Genomic DNA, 23,837 nt, shown 5'->3' with positions numbered 1-23,837 from the left:
AAATTGTGATATTAATATGTATAATTACTTACCTAACTGAATTATTAGTTGCATCCGGATCCCTAGCAGAAACAATCTGTATTGTTGTTCCAATATCTACATTTTCAGAGACTTCCACAAAATAATGACTGGATTCAAACACTGGAGGCTCATCAACATCTTCAACATTAATGTGCACAGTTGTGGTGTCACGGAATGGACCCAGATTAAAAAAACGTACTTCAATGTGTGGGTTTGAACCCTCAATTTTCAGTGTGTAGCTTTTCTTACTTTCAAAGTCCAAAGGCTGAAAAAGAAAATATTTTCATTAAACTGTATAATCTACACAAAGCTAATCTTAGAAGGAAACAAAAAAAATTCCGTGAATATAATTTTTCATTCATTGATCACATACTGCACATTCCATACCTTCAACGTACAGTATATTAAAGGAACAATTACTATGCATTATCCTTTTTTTTTACCCATTGCTTTAGTTTTGTTATTCCACACAGTTGACAAAAAGGTATATTAAATTATAGCACAATATCAAATTTCAGAAGGCACTTTAGACATATGCTTATATACAGTAAATGGGACCCTATGCATAAGTTTGGTTTATGTGACAGCAACATTACCCAGTGAATGTTCCAAATGGACCCTAAGTTGCAGGCCTCCCCACTAATCTTTAAATGTTTTTAATTTTTACTATTCAAGATAATTTTAGCATTATATTTTAGCACATATTGAACCATCAGAAAGATTTCCTGTAACTAGGTCAACAGTGGTCAGTTTTTGCTGTTATTTTATTCCTCGTGCTCCTCTGAGTATACAGTTGTTGCTTTTTTCATGGCCTTTACGAAGGGATCATTGTTCAATGGATTCTCTAGGGTGTGTTTTTTGGTTGACCTGCAGTACTCCTCCTTGATAAAGACTAAAAAAGTAGCACTAGATAAAAAGGCCCATATCTCAGGAGCCGTATGGCGGATTTTGGAGAAACAAAAAAGTGCTTACTCAGGAGAGGGACAGGATTAAATTAAAAGCAGAAATTAGCCACTTTTCACCTAGTGACAGTTCTCTTTAACCCCTTAACCCCCGGGCCATTTTCTGTTTTTTGCGCTTTCGTTTTTTGCTCCCCTTCTTCACAGAGCCATAACTTTTTTGTTTTTCCATCAATATGGCAATTTGAGGGCTTGTTTTTTGTGGAACAAGTTGTACTTTTGAAAGACACCATTGAGTTTACCATATAATGTAATGGAAAATGTGAAAAAAAATTCCAAGTGCGGTGAAATTGCAAAAAAAGTGCAATTCCACAATTGCTTTTTTTTTTACTGTGTTCAATAAATGCTAAAAGTGACCTGACATTATGATTCTCCAGGTCATTATGAGTTCGTAGATATCAAACATGTATAGCTTCTTTTTTATATAAGTGGTGAAAAAAAATGCAAAATGTTAAAAAAAAAAAAAAAAAAATGGCGCCATTTTCCGAGACCGGTAGCAACTCCGTTTTTTGGGATTTGGGGCCGGGTGAGGGATTTTTTTTGCACACCAAGCTGATGTTTTTATTGATAAATTTTGGGGCAGATATGATCTTTTGATCGCCCATTATTGCATTTTATTGCAATGTTGCAGCAACCAAAAAAAACGTAATTCTGGGGTTTTGATTTTTTCTCATTACGCCGTTTATGATTCAATTAATTCTTTTTATATATTGATAGATTCTGTATGTGACGATACCAAATATGTGTATTTTTTTATTGTTTTATTTTGAATGGGGCAAAAGGGGGGTGGATTTGAACTTTTATAATTTTTACATTTTTCAATATTTTTAAAAACATTTTTTTTTTACTTCCTTCAGTAGTCTTCATCTGAGACTAGAAGCTGTGATTATCTGATTGCCTGTGTGTAGCAGAAATGTTCACTCTCTATGAGTGACGACCGCTGGGCGACGCTCAAAGCATCCCGGCAATGACAACCTCCTGCAGACCCTGGGTTGTCATGCCAACCCATCGCCGACCCGCGGTCATGTGACACAGGTGATGATAGGCGGGACTTATAACGTCCTTCCGCCTCAATCATGTTAAATGCCCCTGTCAGAGATTGACAGCGGCATTTAACTAGTTAACAGCGGCGGCTGGAACGCGATTCCATCCGTGGCTGTTAGGGGCACATGACAGCTGTACGGATCAGCTTTCATATGTCCGGTAACATGGGGGCTCAGCGCCAGAGTATGAGTACGTCCTGTGGGGTAAAGGGATTAAATATATATGTATCTAGAATATGGGATCCAGTTTTGGGCTTCACGTTTTAAAAAGGAAATTCATAAGTTAGAGTCAGTTCAAAGGTGGGCAACTAGATTATTACATGGGATGGAAGGGCTCTCATATGATGAGAGATTGGAAAAGTTGAGCTTGTTCAGCTTAAAAAAAAAACACTTTAGAGGAGATCTCATTTATATGTAGAAATATATGTGTGGTCAGAACAAAGGACTGGCACATGATTTATTCCTTCCAAAGACCATACTAAGGGGGCACTCATTAAGGGTGGAACAAAAACAATTCCGGCAGCTAAATAGTAAAGGGTTCTTTACAGTCAGAGCAGTCAGAATGTGGATTGCCGACCACAAGAGGTAATGATGGCCGACACTATAACAGCTTTTAAAAAATGGCTGGATGATTTCCTCGATACACATAACATTGTGGGTTACAGTTAAATTAGTGACAAAATGCACAATTGGGGGGAGGAAGGTTGAACTTGATGGACCCAGGTCTTTTTTCAACCTATGTAAGTATATAAAGATCTTTTTTTTTCTAGAAATCACTGTAAAAGAAGTTTAAAAGCCGAGAAAAGTTAACTTCCAAATGACTTTAACAGAAAAATGGCTAAAGTGAGACAGTCATAATTGCACTATTTTTATAGCATTTAACATAATTTACTTCTAAATATTCTCAGTGTGAATCCGCCTGTGTGATAAATTGCTTCAAGCTGTCGCTGTTTGCTACCTTGTGACTTGTTCTAGCAGAACAATATACATGTTTGTGGTTTTACTGTTTGCTAATGAAGGACAATTTATTAGTACCGGTAGAGTGACGGTCTTATCACACACAATACTTTACTTACTTTTATACTTTATGCACAAGCAATTCTCCATCTGCCTTATCTAAGACAGCTTTGTCTAAGCATAATTAGCATTTATGGATCTTCGAGCTCCAATTAAAAAAACACATAAGTTTTATTGGTTTATAAATAATCCATACTCTTTTTTAGTATTCTTTGTGGCAGAGGAGAGTGAAAAATGTGTCGCGAAGAAATGCAGCTATTGAAAGAATCAGTCAATCAGGGGGCAATTCATTTACAGAATATATCTGCTTAGATACACAGCAGAATGAAAGCCTTTAAATAAAATAATATGCGTTCAGCATTATGCTTTCTCATTACACCGGCTTTGCTTTTAGGCTTAAAGCAAATTCATTATATGAAGTAACAACATATGAAAAAAAACTATAAAGTAGATGCTTGTAACAGATGTGAAAGGTTTTGAATGAATTGCCTACTGATATGTCCAGACTTAACTTTTAGCAAATGTTGTTAAAGGGGACATGTCACTCGAACCATGGGCAGCATGAATAAGAACCTGGCTGATGCATGATTGCAGCCAGTTCTGTTTTAACAAAACATAGTTTGCAGAACCGTATGCGGACTAAAGAAATTGACGTGACTATTCCGGCACCGCAGCCAGCCGACTTCTCCCTGCTCTAGTTGATTGACAGGTCTCTCTCTATTCACGCATATGTGAGAGACCTGTCAATCAACTAAAGCAATGCAGGAAGGACCCAACTGAAGTGTCTACGGACTGGTCATGTCTATTCCTATGGTTCTCAACTGGCTCTTCAAACTATGCTTTCTCTGAAACACCGCAGCATTCCCGAGAAAAACATACCTTGCAGCAATCATGCATCCAGGCTCTGATTCATGGATGGGGAGCATGAAATGAGTGATAGGTTCCCTTTAAGCACTACAGTTTATTATGATACAAATTCAATACAATATCACAATATGCTAGACATTGCAGATAACATCGAAATCACTGGGTGGCCACATATAGACATGTACAGCATAATTATCGCCCAGCAAAGCATCACGAAATTATATATATTTTCTTAAAGCTTGATACACTCATCTAACGATATATCAAGCCAAGAGGAAACGTAAAGAAGGACATATCTATTGGTCAGTTGTAAGCAATTTGCACCCAACATCTACTATCCTTGTGGTTGCTTGCTCGCCTCTTCCATCTATGTACTGTATAGTGTGGGCAATACAGTAGGGGACAGGTTAGCAGAGCACACACAGTTGTGTATGTTTGTGTATTAGATTATCTTACGGTATATTTCAAGGTTCAAAGTGACAGAAAATGGGAACATTTTACTATGAGACCTCTGTTTTGTATTGTATGAACATCAGCAATGCTGCTAAAGGGGTTTTCTCCCACATATATGGTGTCACCGCCAAATACACCGTAAAATTGCAGATCAAGTGTAGCTGGCACATTTTAGGGCAGTGTGGAAGGCTTTGTGTGGAACATTATGTCTGGCATGCTATTATGGGGAAAACTATGGCTGACACAATGTAATCTGTAGCTATTATCTAGAGCAGGAGTGGGCAATTAATTTTCCCGAGGGGCTACATGAGAGACTGTGACTGTTGTGGAGGACCGAACCAATAGGCTGAAATTAATTCTGCTCAATATTAATATCAATATAGTAATGATTATTATATTAATAATGATATTAATATTAATTGCATCACTTAATATCGAGCAGAGTTAAGTAGGCTGACATCCCCCTATATACTGTTTGAACCCGAATACAGCCCCTTCTATACATCGTATGAGCCCCCATACAGCCCCATATATACCATAAGAGCCCCCACATAGCCTCCCTATATACAGCATGAGCCCCACACAGCCTCCTATATACAGTATGAGCCCCCACAAAGCCTCATATACCCAGCATGAGCCCCACACAGCCTCCCTATCTATAGCATGAGACCCACACAGCCTCCTACATACATGAGCCCCACACAGTCTCCTATATACAGCATGAGCCCCACACAGCCTTCCCATATACAGCATGAGCCCCACACAGCCTCCTATCTAGAGTATGAACCCCACACAGCTCCCCATATACTGCATGAGCTCCACGCAGCTTCCCCATGCCCAGCATGAAAGCTACATAGACTCTCCCTGTCCAGCATTAGAGCCCCATAGCCTTCCCATGTCCAGCAACAGACCCCCATAGCCTCCCCATGTCCAGCAACAGACCCCCATAGCCTCCCCATGTTCAGCAACAGACCCCCATAGACTCCCTATGTCCAGGATGAGACCCCCATGTGCAGGATGAGACCCCCATAGCCTCCCCATGTCCAACATTGGACCCCCATAGCTTCCCCATGTCCAGCATTAAACCCCCATAGCCTCCCCATGTACCACAACAGATCCCCATAGCCTCCCCATGTCCAACAACAGACCTCATAGCCTCCCTATGTCCAGCATTAGCGCCCCATAGCCTTTCTATGTCCAGCATTAGAGCACCATAGCCTCCCGATGTCCAACATCAGAACCCCATAGGCTCCCCATGCCCAACATGAGAGCCCCATAACCTCCCCATATCCAGCATGAGAGCACCATAGCCTCCCCATGTCCAGCATGAGAGCCCCATAGCCTCCTCTTGTCCAGCAACAGACCCCCATAGCCTCCCCATGTCCAGCTTTAGACCCCAATAGCCTCCCCATGTCCAGCCAAACATCCCATACATATGAAAAAAAAAGACCACCACATACTCACCTCGGTCCCATTCCACTAGCTTTCTGCTCCTGTCTCCGGTCTGCTGACACTCTGCAGTGCACAACTGATGCAATGAAATTACATCATCGTGTCAGCTGTTTTACACGCTGATTGCATAGCGAGTAAGTGGCGGCAGCAGCCATGGTGTGGCCTGTGGGCCACTGTTTTCCAGCCCTTCGGCTTCTCAGTCCATGGGCCGGATTGGAACAGCCAGAGGCCCGGATGTGGTCTGCGGGCAGCACATTGCCCAGATCTGATCTAGAGCATGGGTCACCAACCTGTGGCTTAGGAGCCACATGTGGCTCACAGGCATATGATGTGTGGCTCGCGACTGTCAGCCAGCTTGGTGCATCAGCACCATGTCTAGCAGTCAGGTGACTTTTGTGAGTACTCCTGCACAGAAACGAAGATATGGATGCACATATATTGTCTATGAAGAGTAGAAAATATGACAAGCTGGATGATAATGGCAGTTAGAGGCTGCTTGAAGCTGCATGCAGTAGCGTGGTGGGTGTGCAGGATGCAAGAATTTCTGATTGGGGGGTAAAGTGGGAACCCTTGGATATAAGTATACTGTTTATAAGGGAGGGTGGCACAAGGTCTTGGTATGCTGTTATACTGGTAATGAGGGACTCTTGCTGTTGCCCCTCCGGATGGGGGAAAGGATGGCGCTGGATGTAGCTCTCGACTATCTCTTACAGATTAAGGTAAGAAAGGTTGAGGACCAGTGATCTAGAGTATCGGTAGCATTCACACTACTGAGTGCAATGATACAAAAGCATCTGTGTCTAGCACAACGATATGCGGGATCAATGCTTGGTACACAATTAATAGGGCATCTGTTATAAAATATCTTTAGCTAGTACATTGTTTTTAGGGTGGCAGTTATTAATATGCTGATATGAAAACATCTGCATAATATAGAGGATTCGGTGGTTTGAACCCTCCAAAAATGAGTCATGAAAAATTGTCCTGGCTTAGAGCATTCTTATAGGTTTAGATGACTTTGCAGCCGAACAAGCTATTGTGTGTGTACATGAGGAATAACTCTATTTCTAGCCATTATATGACTAGCATTTTAACTAGTTTTAGACTGCTGGGGGGGCCCTATCTCTAACTTTTTCTTGTCTCTTAGCTATTGGGTGGAGCCTGGCTGCTATTATGTGTCTTATACACAGACATGATGGCTTCCTGTTTTCCTGTCTCTTTGTGTCAAAAGCAGCAGCATCAAGGTTATTACACAAGAATACTATGCACTGTAGTTGTGAAAACTAAAAGCAATTAAGGGAGCATCATAGTGCATGGTTTAGGCCATTATACTGTGTGGGGGGGTTGTGTGTGGCATCATACAGTGTACAGTATGTATGTGGTGCCCTTATACTCTGTGTGTAATTATACTGTGTGGATGGCTATGCAGGCACCATATTGTGTGGTGGGGACAATGAGGGACATTATGATGTATGGGGGGCATCATAAAGTGTGGTCGGGAATGTGGTAGGCATCAATCTTTGTGGGGCCATAATACTGTGAAAGAAGGCTGTGCGGGCATTATTCTGTGTGGCTTGTCATACAATGCGTGGGCTTGAGGGGACATTATAGTGTGCGGAAGGCTATGAGGGCATTATACTGTGTGGGGGATTGTGGGGGCCATCATACTGTGCAGAGTCTGAGGAGGCTGTCATACTGTGTTGGGTGATATGAGGATCATCATACTGTGTGGGCTGTTGTGGGGGCCATCATACTGTGTGGAGGTACTGTGGGCTCATCATATTATGTTGGGGTCACTGTGAGGAACTAATAAAATGTGTGGAGGAACTGTGGGGGATCACACTATGTGGATTCAATTTGGGGTCATCATGCTGTGTTAGTGTCACTGTGGAGATATCATACAATGTGGGGGCACTGTAGGAACATCATTCTGTGTTAAGTGGCTGTTGTCGCATTATACTGTGTTGGTGGACTTGTGGGGTCATAATACTGTCTTGGGGGCACTGTAGCAGCATCATTGTGTGTTGGGGGCACTCTGGGGTCATCATCATACTGTGCACATTGGAGGTATTGTGGGTGACTTCACTGTATCATACTGTGTGGGGTGCTTTTTTTGGAGGCATCATACTTTATAAGGGCAATGAAAGGACTATCGTAGCGAGTGAGATCATTAAGGGACTTTCAATAGGAGTAACATTACTGTATTCATGCCGTAATATATATCTTAAAGGTTCTTAAAGGTTGGGAGGTATGTCTTTCTGTGACTGTGTCTATGTGCTGTGACCCCCAACTACTCCGTAATTTTTTGGAGAAGATTGAGGGGTGAACAGAAAGAGGGACCAAATTATGACTTTTTCTATGGGACCCATTGTTTTTTTGTATGTATTTATCAATGTTTAAGCACATTTTCTAATTACTTATATGCACAACGAAAATAAAGTGGAGTAAATACAAAAAACTAGTACTTGGGTCTCATGCCAGTATCATATAGCATAAGAAGGTGTGTAGAATATAGCTTATAATTTGTAGTAGTCCACTTGGTTATCAAATAAACTTTTGCTGCCGCTCAAAAACAAAGTTTTGTTTTATTTAGCACAATTAAATAATTCATCTTTAATTAAACTATTGTGACAAGTATCGTTCCTCTGGAGTCCTAGTTAGCATGTTAGTGTAATTTCTATTAAATTTATATTCACCATATGGAGGATGTTGTCAATCATTAAAAAGGTGCTAAAATACTAGTATAAAGACGCCACTTTCGATTAGAATCTTACTGAATATGTAGGTCTACCAACATAACCACAAGTGACATTTGCTATTTAGGGACCCATAAACTAATATATTGAATGATGAATCTTTAATGGGCTTTATAGAAATTATAATACCTAATGCTAGGAAAAGACTCAAATATCAGTCAATAAATTTCATAATATATTCATTTAACGGCCCATTTTTAGATAATCTTAGGCAAATCATGAATTATTATGATCAATTATAATTCATTACTTTGACAAAGCAACCCCCCACTTCTTACTTTGCTTACTCGCTATGTGTTAACTATATAAACCTACTGATCCTATTCAATTATGGAAGTGTGAAAGATGTCAATCTTGGCTCAGTAATTATTTTCTCATTAACCATGCCTATTACTTCTGCTTATCTTATATTCAATGTAAATGGTACTATTTCATTTTTTTATAATTTAGTTCTCTTGCAGAAGAAAATAATATATTTTGCAGGTGTCACCTAGTAGAAATGGCTGCACTATTAGTCAATTTCTGACCCTTTCAACACGACCAGGGTTTAAAGTCAAGCCAGCATGGGAGAAGTACCGGGTACTCCTTAAGGAGACTCGGTAAGCAAGGAAACAGGAAAAACTCCTACATGGAAAAAGTATGCAGATGCTGCTCTGACCTTTCACATAGATGCTTTCATATATTGTTAATTAAAGTAATTACTTTTATTTTGAAGTATGGTCTGTCCTGGGATTCAAACCTAGGATGTCTAGTATGGCAGGCAGGAGCTTCAGTACTGGAAAGTATAGAAAGATTTTCTCTGCCTAAATGTCTGAATGCTATACTTCTTCTTTAAAGATTTATTGTACTCGTACATGTAGTATCATCACTGTAATCCAGTACATCTTTATATACAGGACAATGACCACAAACACACCTTCAGGCTGTGTAAGGGCTATTTGACCAAGAGGGAGAGTGATGGGGTGCTACGCCAGATGACCTGGCCTCCACGGTCACCAGACCTGAACCTAATCGAGATGGTTTGGGGTGAGCTGGACCGCAGAGTGAAGGCAAAAGGGCCAACAAGTGCTAAGCATCTTTGGGAACTCCTTCAAGATTGTTGGAAGACCATTTCCGGTGACTACCTCTTGAAGCTCATCAAGAGAATGCCAAGGGTGTGCAAAGCAGTCAACAAAGCAAAAGGTGGCTACTTTGAAGAACCTAGAATATAAGACATATTTTCAGTTGTTTCACACTTTTTTTGTTAAGTATATAATTCCACATGTGTTAATGCATAGTTTTGATGCCTTCAGTGTGAATGTACAATATTCATAGTCATGAAAATACAGAAAAATCTTTAAATGAGAAGGTGTGTCCAAACTTTTTGACTATACTGTATTTGGTATCCCACTGCATTATGTCGATAAAAAAATGTTAAGACAAATATAATGCTTACACACAAATTTGGTAAAATAGCACATAAAAACTATAAAAATTAGTCTCACAGAAAGGCAAGACTTCATATAGTGAAGCTGACATAATATCAAGAAAGTTATGGCTCTTATAGCTTTGAATGAATGAACAAATAGAAAATGTTCACCTGGTCATCTGAACAAGTGCATCACAAAAATATCATTGGGTATATGCATGTGTTGTGTAGCATCGGCGTCTCTGCCCCCTACCAGGCAGAGACGCCGTCCCTCTCACCTCCTCGCTCCCCACGCTCCCCGCTCAGCCTCCTCCAGCGCTCCTCTTCCTGCTGCGGCCGGCGCGCGCAGCTTCCCGGGCACTGTGCTTAGGGCGCGCGCGCTCCCTCTCTCTTAAAGGGGCCGCGCGCGCCGTCCTAAGGAGTCCCCGGCCAATAGCCTAGGGTCCTCCCATATATAAGGCACCTCCTCCAAAATGGAGGTGCCCGAGCTATGTTGTTGCACAGTGTTTCTGACCTCTGCTTCAGCCCTCAGGTCCCGCTGCTAGCCTGACTTCCAGTCTTGCCTGCTAGCCTGTTACCTGCCTGTTACCCGCCTGTTACCTGCCTGTTACCTGCCGTGCCTGCCAGCCCGCTCACCTGGGAGCACTTGCCTGTGACCTGCCTGTTACCTGCCGTCACTTGCCATGACCACCTGCAGTCCATCTAGAGACTCCTGCCGTCACTTGCCGTGACCACCTAGAGACTCCTGCCATCACTTGCCGTGACCACCTGCAGCCCACCTAGAGACTCCTGCCATCACTTGCCGTGTCTACCTGATAGTCTACCTGGAGGCTTCCGCTCGCCAGCCTGCCTGCTGTGCCTACCTGCTATTCCGGTCAGTCCCTGCCATCTGTACCGTGGGAGTCACCTGCTCCCTTACAAGGTCGTCCCCAGAGTAGCACCTGGTCCCTCGGCTCGGTCCCTCCCTGGTCACGGAGTCGTTAGCCGCCGTACGACCAGGGTCGGTCCGGGTTAATCCTTAGTTACGCCCCTCTGGGTCCCTCCTTGCACCGTAGCACAGAGGTTCCACCCCCCGGACCCGTAACATTATGTGTATATTTCATATATGATTGTGTGCAATGTGTAAATTTGTGTGTATGATATATTAGCTGAGCATATTTTTTACATTGTGCTTAATATGAATGTAAATATATATGTATACGCAGGTGGAGCCTGACGTGGGGAAGAGGGTAGGGTGCAAACAAAAGTTCTGCACATGGGCACTTCACTGTCCTTATCTGCCCATGCTTGTGAGATAGTTTCTTTTTTTTCTGCGAGAGAGCTAATATGCATACTTTTTCCATAGAGCATTGTCTATAAAACTCCAAAGATTCCATACTTAGCTGGTCTCTTTAAAGAGAACCAGTGCTTCCACCACATTTTTGTTACAAAAAGATACAGATGTATCTATCCATTTATTCAAAAAAAGATTGAAACAGCACCAAAGACAAAAAAAAGTGGGTGCAAGGCCTCCCAGATAATCCTCCAGTTATCAATATATAATCTTGAAAAAAGGGAAGGCAGCACTCCAAAAATAGATGAAAAATTAGAGCTTTATTAGCCCAGCTGGAATGGCAACGTTTCGGCTGAGAATAGCCTTTTTCAAGCCAGCCATCCATCTATCCATCTATCTATCCATCTATATATCTGTATATATAGATGTATATATATCTATCAGATATCTCTATCCATCTGTCTGTATATATAGATATAAATCTCTCTATATACTGTATATATATATATATATATAGATAGATAGATAGATAGATAGATAGATAGATAGATAGATAGATATACAGTGCATTGTGAAAGTATTTGGCCCACTTGAACTTTTTCTACCTTTTGCCACATTTCTGGCTTCAAACATAAAGATATAAAATTCAAATTTTTTTGGTAAGAATCAACAAGTGGGACACAATCGTGAAGTGGAACGAAATTTATTGGATATTTTAAACTTTTTTGACAAATTAAAAACTGAAAAGTGGGGCGTGCAATATTATTCGGCCCCTTTACTTTCAGTGCAGCAAACTCACTCCAGAAGTTCAGTGAGGATCTCTGAATGATCCAATGTTGTCCTAAATGACTGGTAATGATAAATAGAATCCACTTGTGTGTAATCAAGTCTCCGTATAAATGCACCTGCTCTGTGATAGTCTCAAGGTTCTGTTTCAAGTGCAGAGAGCATCATGAAGACCAAGGAACACACGAGGCAGGTCTGAGATACTGTTGTGGCAAAGTTTAAAGCCGGATTTGGATACAAAAAGATTTCCTAAGTTTTAAACATCTCAAGGAGCACTGTGCAAGCGATCATATTGAAATGGAAGGAGTATCAGACCACTCCAAATCTACCAAGACCCGGCCGTCCCTCTAAACTTTCATCTCAAATAAGGAGAAGACTGATCAGAGATTAAGTCAAAAAGGCCCATGATCACTCTGGATGAACTGCAGAGATCTACAGCTGAGGTGGGAGAGTCTGTTCATAGGACAACAATCAGTCGTACACTGCACAAATCTGGCCTTTATGGAAGAGTAGCAAGAAGAAAGCCATTTCTCAAAGATATCCATAAAAAGTCTAGTTTGAAGTTGTACACAAGCCACCTGGGAGACACACCAAACATGTGGAACATGTGCTCTGGTCAGATAAAACCAAAATCGAACTTTTTGGCCACAATGCAAAATGATATGTTTGGTGAAAAGCAACACATCAAACACCATCCCCCCTGTCAAACATGGTGGTGGCACGATCATGGTTTGGGCCTGCTTTTCCTTAGCAGGGACAGGGAAGATGGTTAAAATTGATGGGAAGATGGACGGAGCCAAATACAGGACCATTGTGGAAGCAAACCTCTTGGAGTCTGCAAAAGACCTGAGACTGGGACGGAGATTTATCTTCCAACAAAACAATGATCCCAAACATAAAGCAAAATCTACAATGGAATGGTTCAGAAATAAACGTATCCAGGTGTTAGAATGGCCAAGTCAAAGTCCAGACCCGAATCCAATCAAGAATCTGTGGAAAGAGCTTAAAACTGCTGTTCACAAACGCCCTCCATCCAACCTCAATGAGCTCGAGCTGTTTTGCAAGGAAGAATAGGCAAGAATTTCAGCCTCTCGATGTGCAAAACTGACATGCCCCAAGTGACTTGCAGCTTTAATCGCCGCAAAAGGTGGCGCTACAAAGTATTAACTCAAGGGGGCCGAATAATATTGCACACCCTACTTTTCAGTTTTTAATTTGTTAAAAAAGTTTAATATATCCAATAAATTTCGTTCCACTTCACGATTGTGTCCCACTTGTTGTTGATTCTTCCCCCAAAAATTAGAATTTTATATCTTTATGTTTGAAGCCAGAAATGTGGCAAAAGGTAGAAAAGTTCAAGGGGGGCAAATACTTTCATAATGCACTGTATATATATATAAATAGATAAATAGAAAGAGATATCTGATAGATACAGCATATATACATTTATATATACAGATAGATGATAGATAGATATGACAAATAGTGATGAGCGAGCACTAAAATGCTCGGGTACTCGTTGCTCAGGTTGAGCAAATTGGAATACTCAGGTGCCCGACCCGAGCAACGAGCTCAATGTAAGTCTATGGGAAACTCGAGCATTTTTCAGGCGGCTCCCCCCGGCGGTCTGCAGAGGGCCTAAAAATTTCTCCTATTCGATGGGAACAGTGCAAAAATGACATGGAAACAGCATGGGGAAGACCCCTGGAAGCATCTCTGACTCCCAGATTACTGCTGTCAACAACGTGGTCAGAGTATTATGCCACTTTTACGGACTCACAATAAAACATGCAAAAACGAAACCAAAATGGATCTTCCTGGGAAATATGTTAAGGAACATCCTTTCCAGGGTAATGACTTGAATATAAGGCAAAATAAATAACCAAAACAAAAATACTCCACCACACCATGGGCTATGTTCACACGTAGCATTTTTGATGCATTTTTGCACTTTTGCATTGCTTTCAACCAAGACAAATGCATTCACCAGGAAATGTCATTTTAACATTTTACAACCTTATCTGGCCATGTGGTGTGTGACACATCATCAGACACATGCATACAGTGCTGAAAAGACATGGAAACAGCATGGGGAAGACCTCTGGAAGCATCTCTGACTCCCTGGTCACTGCCTAAAAGTGTGCCCATCATAAGTGATTCTTGGCGCATGCGAAGATGCCTCCCGCCATGCACCTGTCATTGCAGACTTGCAACAATCACCGTCCACGTCCTTGTCCCACTGCAGTGTTCAGTTGTCCCTACCCCATTCCTTGGAATGCAAGCGCAAGTATGTAGGCAGCCACCCACCCACCCACATGCTGCAATACTTTACTGCCAAATTTTTGACAGCTGCTTGCACTTGAAATGTGGCCTTTTAGGCTCATGGAGGCTGAAGCTGTTCACAACCTCATACCGGCGGCGGCCGGGTGTCCATACTCAGTCCCCAGACGCCACTATATTTCCCGGTATCGCCTCCGCCTTTCACAAGCACGGGTCCCACAACATTACCCGTGCCCTCCCCAGTGCACTTACTGGGAATGACCGCCTAACCACAAACACGTGGACAGGTGAATGTGGCCAGGGACGGTACGGAGCCAGTCCACAACTTTTTTTGCTAAGGGTTGTATTTAGCTCGGTGAAAGGACTAGAATAGAGGGAAACCGTATCTACCCTGAGTGTCATTTCTCCCATGAAGTCATATAATTGAGCTTGTTGCAGAAGCAATGGCAGCCCGTCCAACATCAACTCGCGCTTGTCGGTGGTGCTTTGACACACACACATCTTTCTTTGCGCATTTAATTTCTTGAATACAAAGTTGGACAATGGCCTGATCTGTAATGCGTTTTGAGAAATAACATGCATAAGCATGGCCGATCCACATTAAAAAAGCAGCCATAGAGTGTCCGGGAACCTTCCCCCACACTTTTCTTAGCCAGTCCTGCTTTTCGGCAGGGTTGGACGGGCCCACCAGAGAACCGGAAACTCCTCCAGTGGGCCCTGGTTTCTCCTTCAGGAGAGTTCATAGTGCCGAGGTGAGGCCATGATGATGATAGAGGCCACCATCTGCTTAGTTTTCTGTCACTTGGAATGCAAGTGCAAGTATGCAGCCAGCCACTCACCCACAGGCCCCAACACTAAACTGCCAGATTTCTGGGCAGCTCTTTGCATTTGAAATATGGAATTTTAAGCTTGTGGAGGCGGAAGCTTTTCACAATCTCATGCCGGTGGCGGCCTGGTGTCCATACTCGGTCCCCAGGCACCACTATATTTCCCGGTATCGCCTCCTCCTTCCACAAGCAAGGGTCCCACAACATTACCCCTGCCCTCCCCAGTGCACTTACTGGGAAGGACCGCCTAACCACAAACACGTGGACAGGTGAATGTGGCCAGGGACGATACGGAGCCAATCCACAACTTTTTTTGCTGAGTTGTATTTAGCTCGGTGAAAGGACTGGCATAGAGGGAAACCGTATCTACCCTGCGTGTCATTTCTCCCAGGAAGTCCTCTAAAGCTGCTTGCACTTGAAATGTGGCCTGAACATTACTGCTGGTACTTTTCTGTGGGAAATTTGCTTGCCTCCTACCAGCCTGGAATATTTCCAGCAAATTATGGTACGACGCCATGGTATTAGCACTGCCCCAGTACAAGTAGCGAAGCCATCCCCAATTCACTTCTCAGGAATTTTATTTGGTAGACTGAGTGGCTGCCCAAATACATTTTCTCACAAAGGAGCTGAAGATAGAGTGGCAGTAGGTGCAAGTTTCTCCAGCCTGTTAGATATTAGAGGGTGAATGGCGGCACATTGGATCAGTGGTTAGCACTGAAGCCTTGCAGCGCTGGGATCCTGGGTTCAAATCCCAGCAAGGCCAACATCTGCAAGGACTTTGTATGTTCTCCCTGTGTTTGCGTGTGTTTCCTCCTCAGTAAAAATAGAGTGTCCGGGAACCTTCCCACACACTTTTCTTAGCCAGGACTGCTTCTCTGCATGGTTAGACGGTTCCACCAGAGAATCCTCTGGCGTGCCTCGGTTTCTACCTCAGGAGAGTTCGTGATAGTGCTAACTTTGCAGCTGCTATGGGGCTCTTGAGCGGGTGAGAAAGGTTATCCCTCAGAATCAAATCCTCTGGTGGGCACAATGTTTTTCAATCTGAAACAGCTTCTCAGTGGGAGTTGCATTTCACCACAGCCATATTCTTTAGCTCAGTGAATGGACTAGCATAGAGGGAAACAGAATCTACCCCGGCTGTCAATTCTCCGTCACCAAGTTCCGCCCATTGTCACACACGACCATGCCTGGCTGTATGTTCAGCGGTGAGAGCCACAGATCAGGCTGCTGTGTTACAGCTTTCAACAATTCTGCAGCGCTGGGCGGTTTGTCAATTAAGCATTAAGCATGTTATCTTCAGCACAGCCTGTTGCCGCTTGGCCAAGGCAATGCTGCAGTGCTGTCAGCTTGCGACTGATGTAGTCATTTCGGAGATGGAGGAGGAGGTGCATGAGCTGAACAATGTGATTACATTGAGGTTAAATTGGTGACGCTGTTTTTTATACTAAAGAAAGATCCTATTGTTTTGTTTTTTTTACGTTATTTTTTAAGACAAATGCATCCACCGGGAAATGTAATTTTAACATTTTACAACCTTATCTGGCAATGTGGTGTGTGACACATCATCAGACACATCCTGTTTTATTTATGATGGAGGGACTCTGAAAGTCATAAAGGCTATTTTTACAGGGCCATCAGACGGCCCTTACTATTCTTAAAAGGCCAGCAGTCGGCCCTCGCTATTGTTAGAGAGCCATCAGCCGGCTATGCTTTGTTGTTCCCATTATTAACAAGTGGGTCTCCTATACTGTTATTGCGTATCCAGTGACTGCAAGGGCTGCCAAAAATTTGGACGCAACCCAATACCCCTTTGAAGAGACATAAAGGAGGGTCTCAGTAAAAAAAATGTTCCCATTATAAAGGAGTGGGTCTCCTATAGTGGTAATGCCCATGCAGTGACTGCAAGGGCTGCCAAAATTTGGGAAAAACCCCACTAAGAATTTAAAGACACACAGAGCAGGGCCACAGTAACAAGTACGACATGTTCCCATTAGAAAGGAGAGGGTCTGCTATACAGTTATAGGGTATGCAGTGAGTCCAACGGCTGACCAAATTTAGGAAGAACCCCACTAAGAATTTAAAGACACAAAGAGCAGGGCTACAGTAACGACAAATTCCCATTAGAAAGGAGAGAGTCTGCTATACAGTTATAGGATATGCAGTGAGTCCATCGGCTGACCAATTTTAGGAAAAACCCCACTAAGAATTTAAAGACACATAGAGCAGGGCCACAGTAACAAGTACGACATGTTACCATTAGAAAGGAGAGGGTCTGCTATACAGTTATAAGGTATGCAGTGAGTCCAACGGCTGACCAATTTTAGGAAAAAGCCCACTAAGAATTTAAAGACACATAGAGCAAGGCCACAGTAACGACAAATTCCCATTAGAAAGGAGAGAGTCTGCTATACAGTTATAGGGTATGCAGTGAGTCCAACGGCTGACCAATTTTAGGAAAAACCCCACTAAGAATTTAAAGACACATAGAGCAGGGTCACAGTAACAAGGTATGACATGTTCCCATTAGAAAGGAGAGAGTCTGCTATACAGTTATAGGGTATGCAGTGAGTCCAACGGCTGATCAATTTTAGGAAAAAGCCCACTAAGAATTCAAAGACACATAGAGCAGGGCCACAGTAACGACAAATTCCCATTAGAAAGGAGAGAGTCTTCTATACAGTTATAGGGTATGCAGTGAGTCCAACGGCTGACCAATTTTAGGAAAAAGCCCACTAAGAATTTAAAGACACATAGAGCAGTGCCACAGTAACAAGGTACGACATGATCCCATTAGAAAGGAGAGAGTCTCCCATCGTGTTGGCCTATGCAGTGAATGCAAGGGCTGCCAAAAATTTGAAGGCACTTCAATGACCCTTGGAAGAGATGTGGAGGAGGGCCTCATAAAAAAATATTCCCATTAGAAAGGAGCGGGCCTCCTATACTTGTAATGCCCATGCACTAAGTGTATGGGCTGACAAACATTTACCCCGCGGGGTATACATGAACAAACTGTAAAAAAAAAATTTTTAACGGGCATCATAAACACCCTTTAAAAAAATGATGTGGGTGTTGCATCACGGACCACGGTCACTCTGGTGATATGGTGGTGGAGGATGAGGAGAAGGAGGAGGACAAGAGCAAATAGCCAAAATCAGTGTGTGGGTGTGAAAAGATGCATGGGAATACACCTCCCATGAAAAGACACTGGATTTGAGTTTATGTTACGCTGCTATGATTCGGTGGTGTTGAGAAGTCTGGCCCAACCCAGCTCTTGTTCATTTTTATAAGAGTCAGCCTGTCAGCATTTTCAGTTGACAGGCGGATGCGCTTATCTGTTATAATTCCACCAGCGGCACTAAAAACCCGCTCTGATAAAACGATGGTGGCAGTGCAGGCCAGGACCTCCAAGGCATAGAGAGCCAGCTCATTCCAAGTATCCTGCTGGGATACCCAATAATTATAAGGCACAGCGGGATCACGGAGGACGTTGGTAGGGTCGGCAAGGTACTCCCTCAGCATCTTCCCAAACTTTGCACTCCTTGTGAGAGTACTCCGCGCCTCAGGACCTGTGCGATGGGAGGGTCTGAGAAAACTCTCCCAGAACTTTGACAGTGTTCCCCTGCCTCTGCTCGATTGAAGTTGTGTCTCTCTCGCCTTTACTCCTTAGTTGTCCAACGAAGTGTGCCCTCTGCTGCCAGCGTTTTCAGATGGGAATTTCTTTAATAATTCCGCAACAAGGGCCTTCTGGTACAGCCCCATTTTTGTAGACCTGTCCGCCTCAGGAATAAGAGATAGAAAGTTCTCCTTGCAGCGTGGGTCTAGAAGTGTCACCAACCAGTAATGACTGTCACCCAAAATTTTGAGAACGTGAGGGTCATGGGAAAGGCAGCGTAGCATAAACTCAGCCATGCGTGCCAGACTATTAACAGGCAAGACTTCCGTGTCCTCACCAAGAGGATGATTGACCATGCTCTCCTCCTCCACTCTGTACTCTGGCCATCCACGCTGAACAGATGGTATGACAGCTGTGCAGGTAGTACAGTCTATAGTGCATGAAACTAGCTACTGTCCTTCCTCCTCCTCCTCCTCTTCCTCATTGTCACCCAATCCACATTGGGATGAGATGAGGCTTGGCTGTGTGTAATCATCCTGTATGGTTCCTTGCTCCATCTCATCGTGCTCCGCCTGCAATGCATCCTCTTTGATTGTGAGCAGAGAGCGTTTCAGAAGACAGAAAAGCGGGATGGTGACGCTAATTATGGCGTCATCGCCGCTCACCATCTAGATGGAGTCCTCAAAGTTTTGGAGGATGGTACATATGTCGATGCTGGTACTCAACAACTGCCCTCTTCTGCTCACAAATCCTTCCCAAAATCTGCAGTGTAGAGTTCCAACGCGTGAGGACATCACATACCAGTTTGTGAGCCGGAAGCTGCAAACGCTGCTGAAGCACGGCAAGGGCGGCGGAAGCTGTAGCCGACTTTCTAAAATGGGCACACAGGCAGCGTACTTTAACAAGCAGATCCGGCAGCTCTGGGTAGGATTTGAGAAACCGCTGAACCACGAGATTAAGCACATGGGCCAGGCATGGAATGTGTGTGAGGTCGCCTTGCCTCAAAGCCGCCACCAGGTTCCGGCCATTGTCACACATGACCATGCCTGACTGTAGGTTCAGCGGTGTGAGCCACAGATCTGCATGCTCTTTCAGAGCTGTCCACAACTCTTCAGCATTGTGCGTTTTTTCACCTAAGCATATTAGCTTCAGCACAGCCTGTTGCCGCTTGTCCGAGGCAGTGCTGCAGTGCTTCCAGCTTGTGACTGATGTGGTCATTTTGGAGATGGGGGCTGACGAGGATGAGGAGGCTGAGGAGGATGAGGTGCAGGAACTGTAGACTGTGGGGGTAACCCTGATCGACCTAGGGCCCGCAATCCTTGGCGTCAGGAGGACGTGTTCCGTCCCAAGGTCTGACTGGGTCCTGGCTTCCACTATGTTAACCCAGTGTGCCGTCAGCAAAATGTACCGTCCCTGCCCACCATCACTTGTCCACGTGTCCGTGGTTAGGTGGACTTTACCGGTAACTGCGTTGTTGAGAGCACGGCTAATGTTTTGGGACATGTGCTTGTCTAATGCGGGGACGGCACACCGGAAGAAATAGTGGCGGCTGGGGACCGAGTACCGAGGGACGGCCGCCGCCATCAGGTTGCGAAATGCTTCCATCTCCACGAGCCTAAAAGGCAACATTTCGAGCACAAGCAGTCATGAAATGTGAGAATTTAGTAGTGTGGCCTATGGGGCGTTGGCTGCATATTTGTGCTTGTGTTCCAAGGACTGGGGTATGGACAACTGAATGCTGCGCTGGGACATGAACTAAGGAATGATAAGAGAAAACTGAACAGACCCGCCTTAGTCCTCGGCTAATCTGAACGAAGACCTATAGCAAAAGGGGAGGGGTCCCTAAAAGAACTAAGGACTGGGACAAAAAAGGGACACCTCCTAAACAGAGAAGTAGTTGCAGAACACAAAAACACAAACAGAAAAAAAGTACTAAGGGTCCCAGAAGGACCAAACGAACTGACAGAGAAAGGCACAGAAGCACCTGGCTAGAGAAACAGTCAAACACTGAAGTCTAGCACAGCCAAAAGGGTGGAGCTGGAATATAAAGGCAGATGGTCACGAGACCGCAAAACACAAGATGGAAAAAACAATCACGAGGGTTCTAACAGCTGCTACTTGAGAGTGTGCAACAACAGCTGCAGAGCAGGAGGCGTCTTCGCATGCACCATGGACAGGGGATTGGCTTGCATGCACAACAGCGGAAGAAGCAATGGTGCCACCCGCAGACACTGTTCCTGGACCCTGGGGTTCGGCCCACAAAGTCGGGTGCTTTGCTGCCATGTGCCTGATCATGCTGGTGGTGGTCAGGCTGGTCGTTTTGCCACCCCTGCTGATGCTGGCCTGGCAGGTGGTGCAAATGGCCTTTTTGGGGTTATCGGCAGAGTCTTTAAAAAACAACCAGACTCGGGAAGACCTAACAGTTGTACTGGCAACTTCCTTCGTGTTGGTGTTACGGGGAACGGTTGCCTGCCTTTTGTCTGTGGCCACCACACTGCTTCTTCCTGCCTGTTGGAGTGCTCTGCCTCCCTCCCCCTGTGTGCTGCTGTCCTCGCTCTGCATGTCCTCCTGCCAGGTTGGGTCAGTTACTATATCATCCAACACCTCGTCTTCCACTTCCGCACCCTGGTCCTGGTCCTCCTCCTGACTTTCTGGCAATTGTGTCTCATCATCGTCCACCTCTTGTGACACTTTCCCACCATCACCTGCGTGTGACTGTGGCTGCTCAGATATTTGGGCATCGCTACACGCGATCTCCTCTTGCCCCGCTTCAAGTGGACCGGGCGAGAGGCCCGAATCTATAAATGGAAAAGTGAACAGCTCTTCTGAGTGTCCAAGTGTGGGATCAGTTGTCTCTGGGTACTCGGCATAGTGGGAGGAAGGAGGATGAGGGTGAGGAATATGCGGTCCAGACTCACAGCTACTGAGACTTGACCGTGTGGAAGAAAGGGTGGTGGTGGTGGTGTCTAAGTGACTGGAAGCATTATCCGCTATACATCCAACAACCTTTTGACACTGCTCTGGATTCAATAGTGGTGTGCTGCGGTCCCCTAGAAATTGGGACAGGAAGGTCAGGCGAGAAGATATGGGTGTTTGTTGTGACACAATTTTGGCTTGCCCACGGCCTTGTCCTCGGCCTCTGCATGCACCATTACCATCATGTCCAGTTGCCCGTCCCTTGCCATGTGCCTTGCCCATTTTAAATGGAGGACAGTATCTTCCACACTCACTACAAATGACTGAGTTTGGAGCGAACTTATATGTGATCCGTGTGATGGAGAAAACAGAGTTTTAAATACCTGGCCTGTAGGTAAGTAGTTTGAACAGCAAACTGCGGTGAATTGCTTCACTGACATACTAAAGGAAATTTTTAATGGAGGCCACAAATGGCAGTATTTTCTGACAATGTATATGTGATCCGTGTGACGGAGAAAACAGAGTTTTAAATACCTGGCCTGTAGGTAAGTAGTTTGAACAGCAAACTGCGGTGAATTGCTTCACTGACACACTAAAGCAAATTTTTAATGGAGGCCAGAAATGGCAGTATTTTCTGACATTGTATTTGTGATCCGTGTGACGGAGAAAACAGAGTTTTAAATACCTGGCCTGTAGGTAAGTAGTTTGAACAGCAAACTGCGGTGAATTGCTTCAATGACACACTAAGGCTGTGTGCCCACGATGCATTTTTTAAGTGTTTCTGCAGCGGCAAAAACGCTGCAGAAACGCTTAAAAAATGCATGGTAGAAGGCCTGCCATGTTCCCCAATGATAATCCGCATGTGCTGTGCACATGCTGCGGAAATTTCCGCTGCGGATTATCATTGCGGAAAAAAACGCAGCACTACCAATTATTTTGCGGAAGTGCTGCGTTTTCGCCGCCATTGACTTGCATTAGAGCGCGCCAATTCCGCAAGACTGCATCTGTACTTGCGTAATTGGCGCGTTCTAATTTGCGGATGGTACCCGGGTGTAGAGGAGAGGAGAGTCTCCTCCACACCCAGGTACCATTAGAAAAGCTGTAAAAAAAGAATAAAATAAAAAATAAATGTATACTTACCATCTAGCGGCCCGCGCTGCACTCCTCCTTGCTTCCCGGCACTTTGCGATGGAATGAAGGACCTGCGCTGACGTCAGAGTCATGTGACGGGTCACGCGACGCTGACGTCGGCAGGTCCTTCAATCCACCGCTGCCGGCAGCCGGGACGGTGAAGCAAGACAGCGCGGGCCATCGGAGGGTAAGTATACATTTATTTTTTTATTTTTTGACATTCTCTCGGGTCACACTATATAAATCCATGACGTTTGCATGGATTTATATAGTGTGACCTAGTTGACAAGCACTTTCCAAGTGATGCTAAAATCGCTTGGAAAGCGCTTGTCAACCCGCATGCGGAAATGCAAGTGAAGAACGCTTCACTTCCGCATGTCCCTGGCAGGAAAATGCATGTACAATCCGCATGTACAATCCGCATGCGTTTTTTTCAGCCAGCGAGATGCAGAAATGCTCAAAAAAAAATCCTGAGCATTTCTGCATTGTGGGCACATAGCCTAAAGGAAATTTTTAATGGAGGCCAGAAATGGCAGTATTTTCTGACAATGTATATGTGATCCATGTGACGGAGAAAACAGAGTTTTAAATACCTGGCCTGTAGGTAAGTAGTTTGAACAGCTAACTGCGGTGAATTGCTTCAATGACACACTAAAGGAAATTTTTAATGGAGGCCAGAAATGGCAGTATTTTCTGACAACGTATATGTGATCCATGTGACGGAGAAACTACAGTTTTAAATAGCTGGATTTCTAGCCCTCTAATATGGAAAGGACCTGGCTGTATTCAGCAGTGCCAACAAGCAAATGGCGCAGAAAAAAAGGTGTTCTCTGGATTGCCCCCTGGCCCCTGATACCTGGGCCTTTGTATAGAAATATCTAACAGCAGCAGAAGGCAGAATTGGAATGGAGCCTCTTGTGCTATATGCACTGCAGTCTGCTATATACACTGCCTGCCTATACACCCTGCCTGCCTGATATCTCTGCAGATGTATTAGTCCTTAGAAGGATATGTGTAATGTACAGTTTTTCTCCT

General features: G+C 44.2%; 1 protein-coding gene across 3 annotated transcripts in view; it reads right to left on the bottom strand.

Moving 5' to 3' along the window:
• CDH20 (cadherin 20) overlaps positions 1-23,837 on the bottom strand; it is an 813,890-nt gene that overhangs the window by 80,292 nt on the left and 709,761 nt on the right. For all 3 annotated transcript variants that reach the window (XM_073678646.1, XM_073678647.1, XM_073678648.1), the window contains one exon: positions 33-286. In XM_073678646.1, coding sequence (XP_073534747.1) covers positions 33-286 — 254 coding nt within the window. The remainder of the gene's footprint in view (positions 1-32; positions 287-23,837) is intronic.

This window comes from Phyllobates terribilis, unplaced genomic scaffold (genome assembly GCF_046119375.1).
Source record: "Phyllobates terribilis strain yellow unplaced genomic scaffold, ASM4611937v1 Scaffold_4__5_contigs__length_816908805, whole genome shotgun sequence".
NCBI classification, from domain to species: Eukaryota; Metazoa; Chordata; class Amphibia; order Anura; family Dendrobatidae; genus Phyllobates; species Phyllobates terribilis.
Note: the sequence above shows the minus strand (reverse complement) of the source record. Positions and strands in the feature narration are given on the sequence as shown.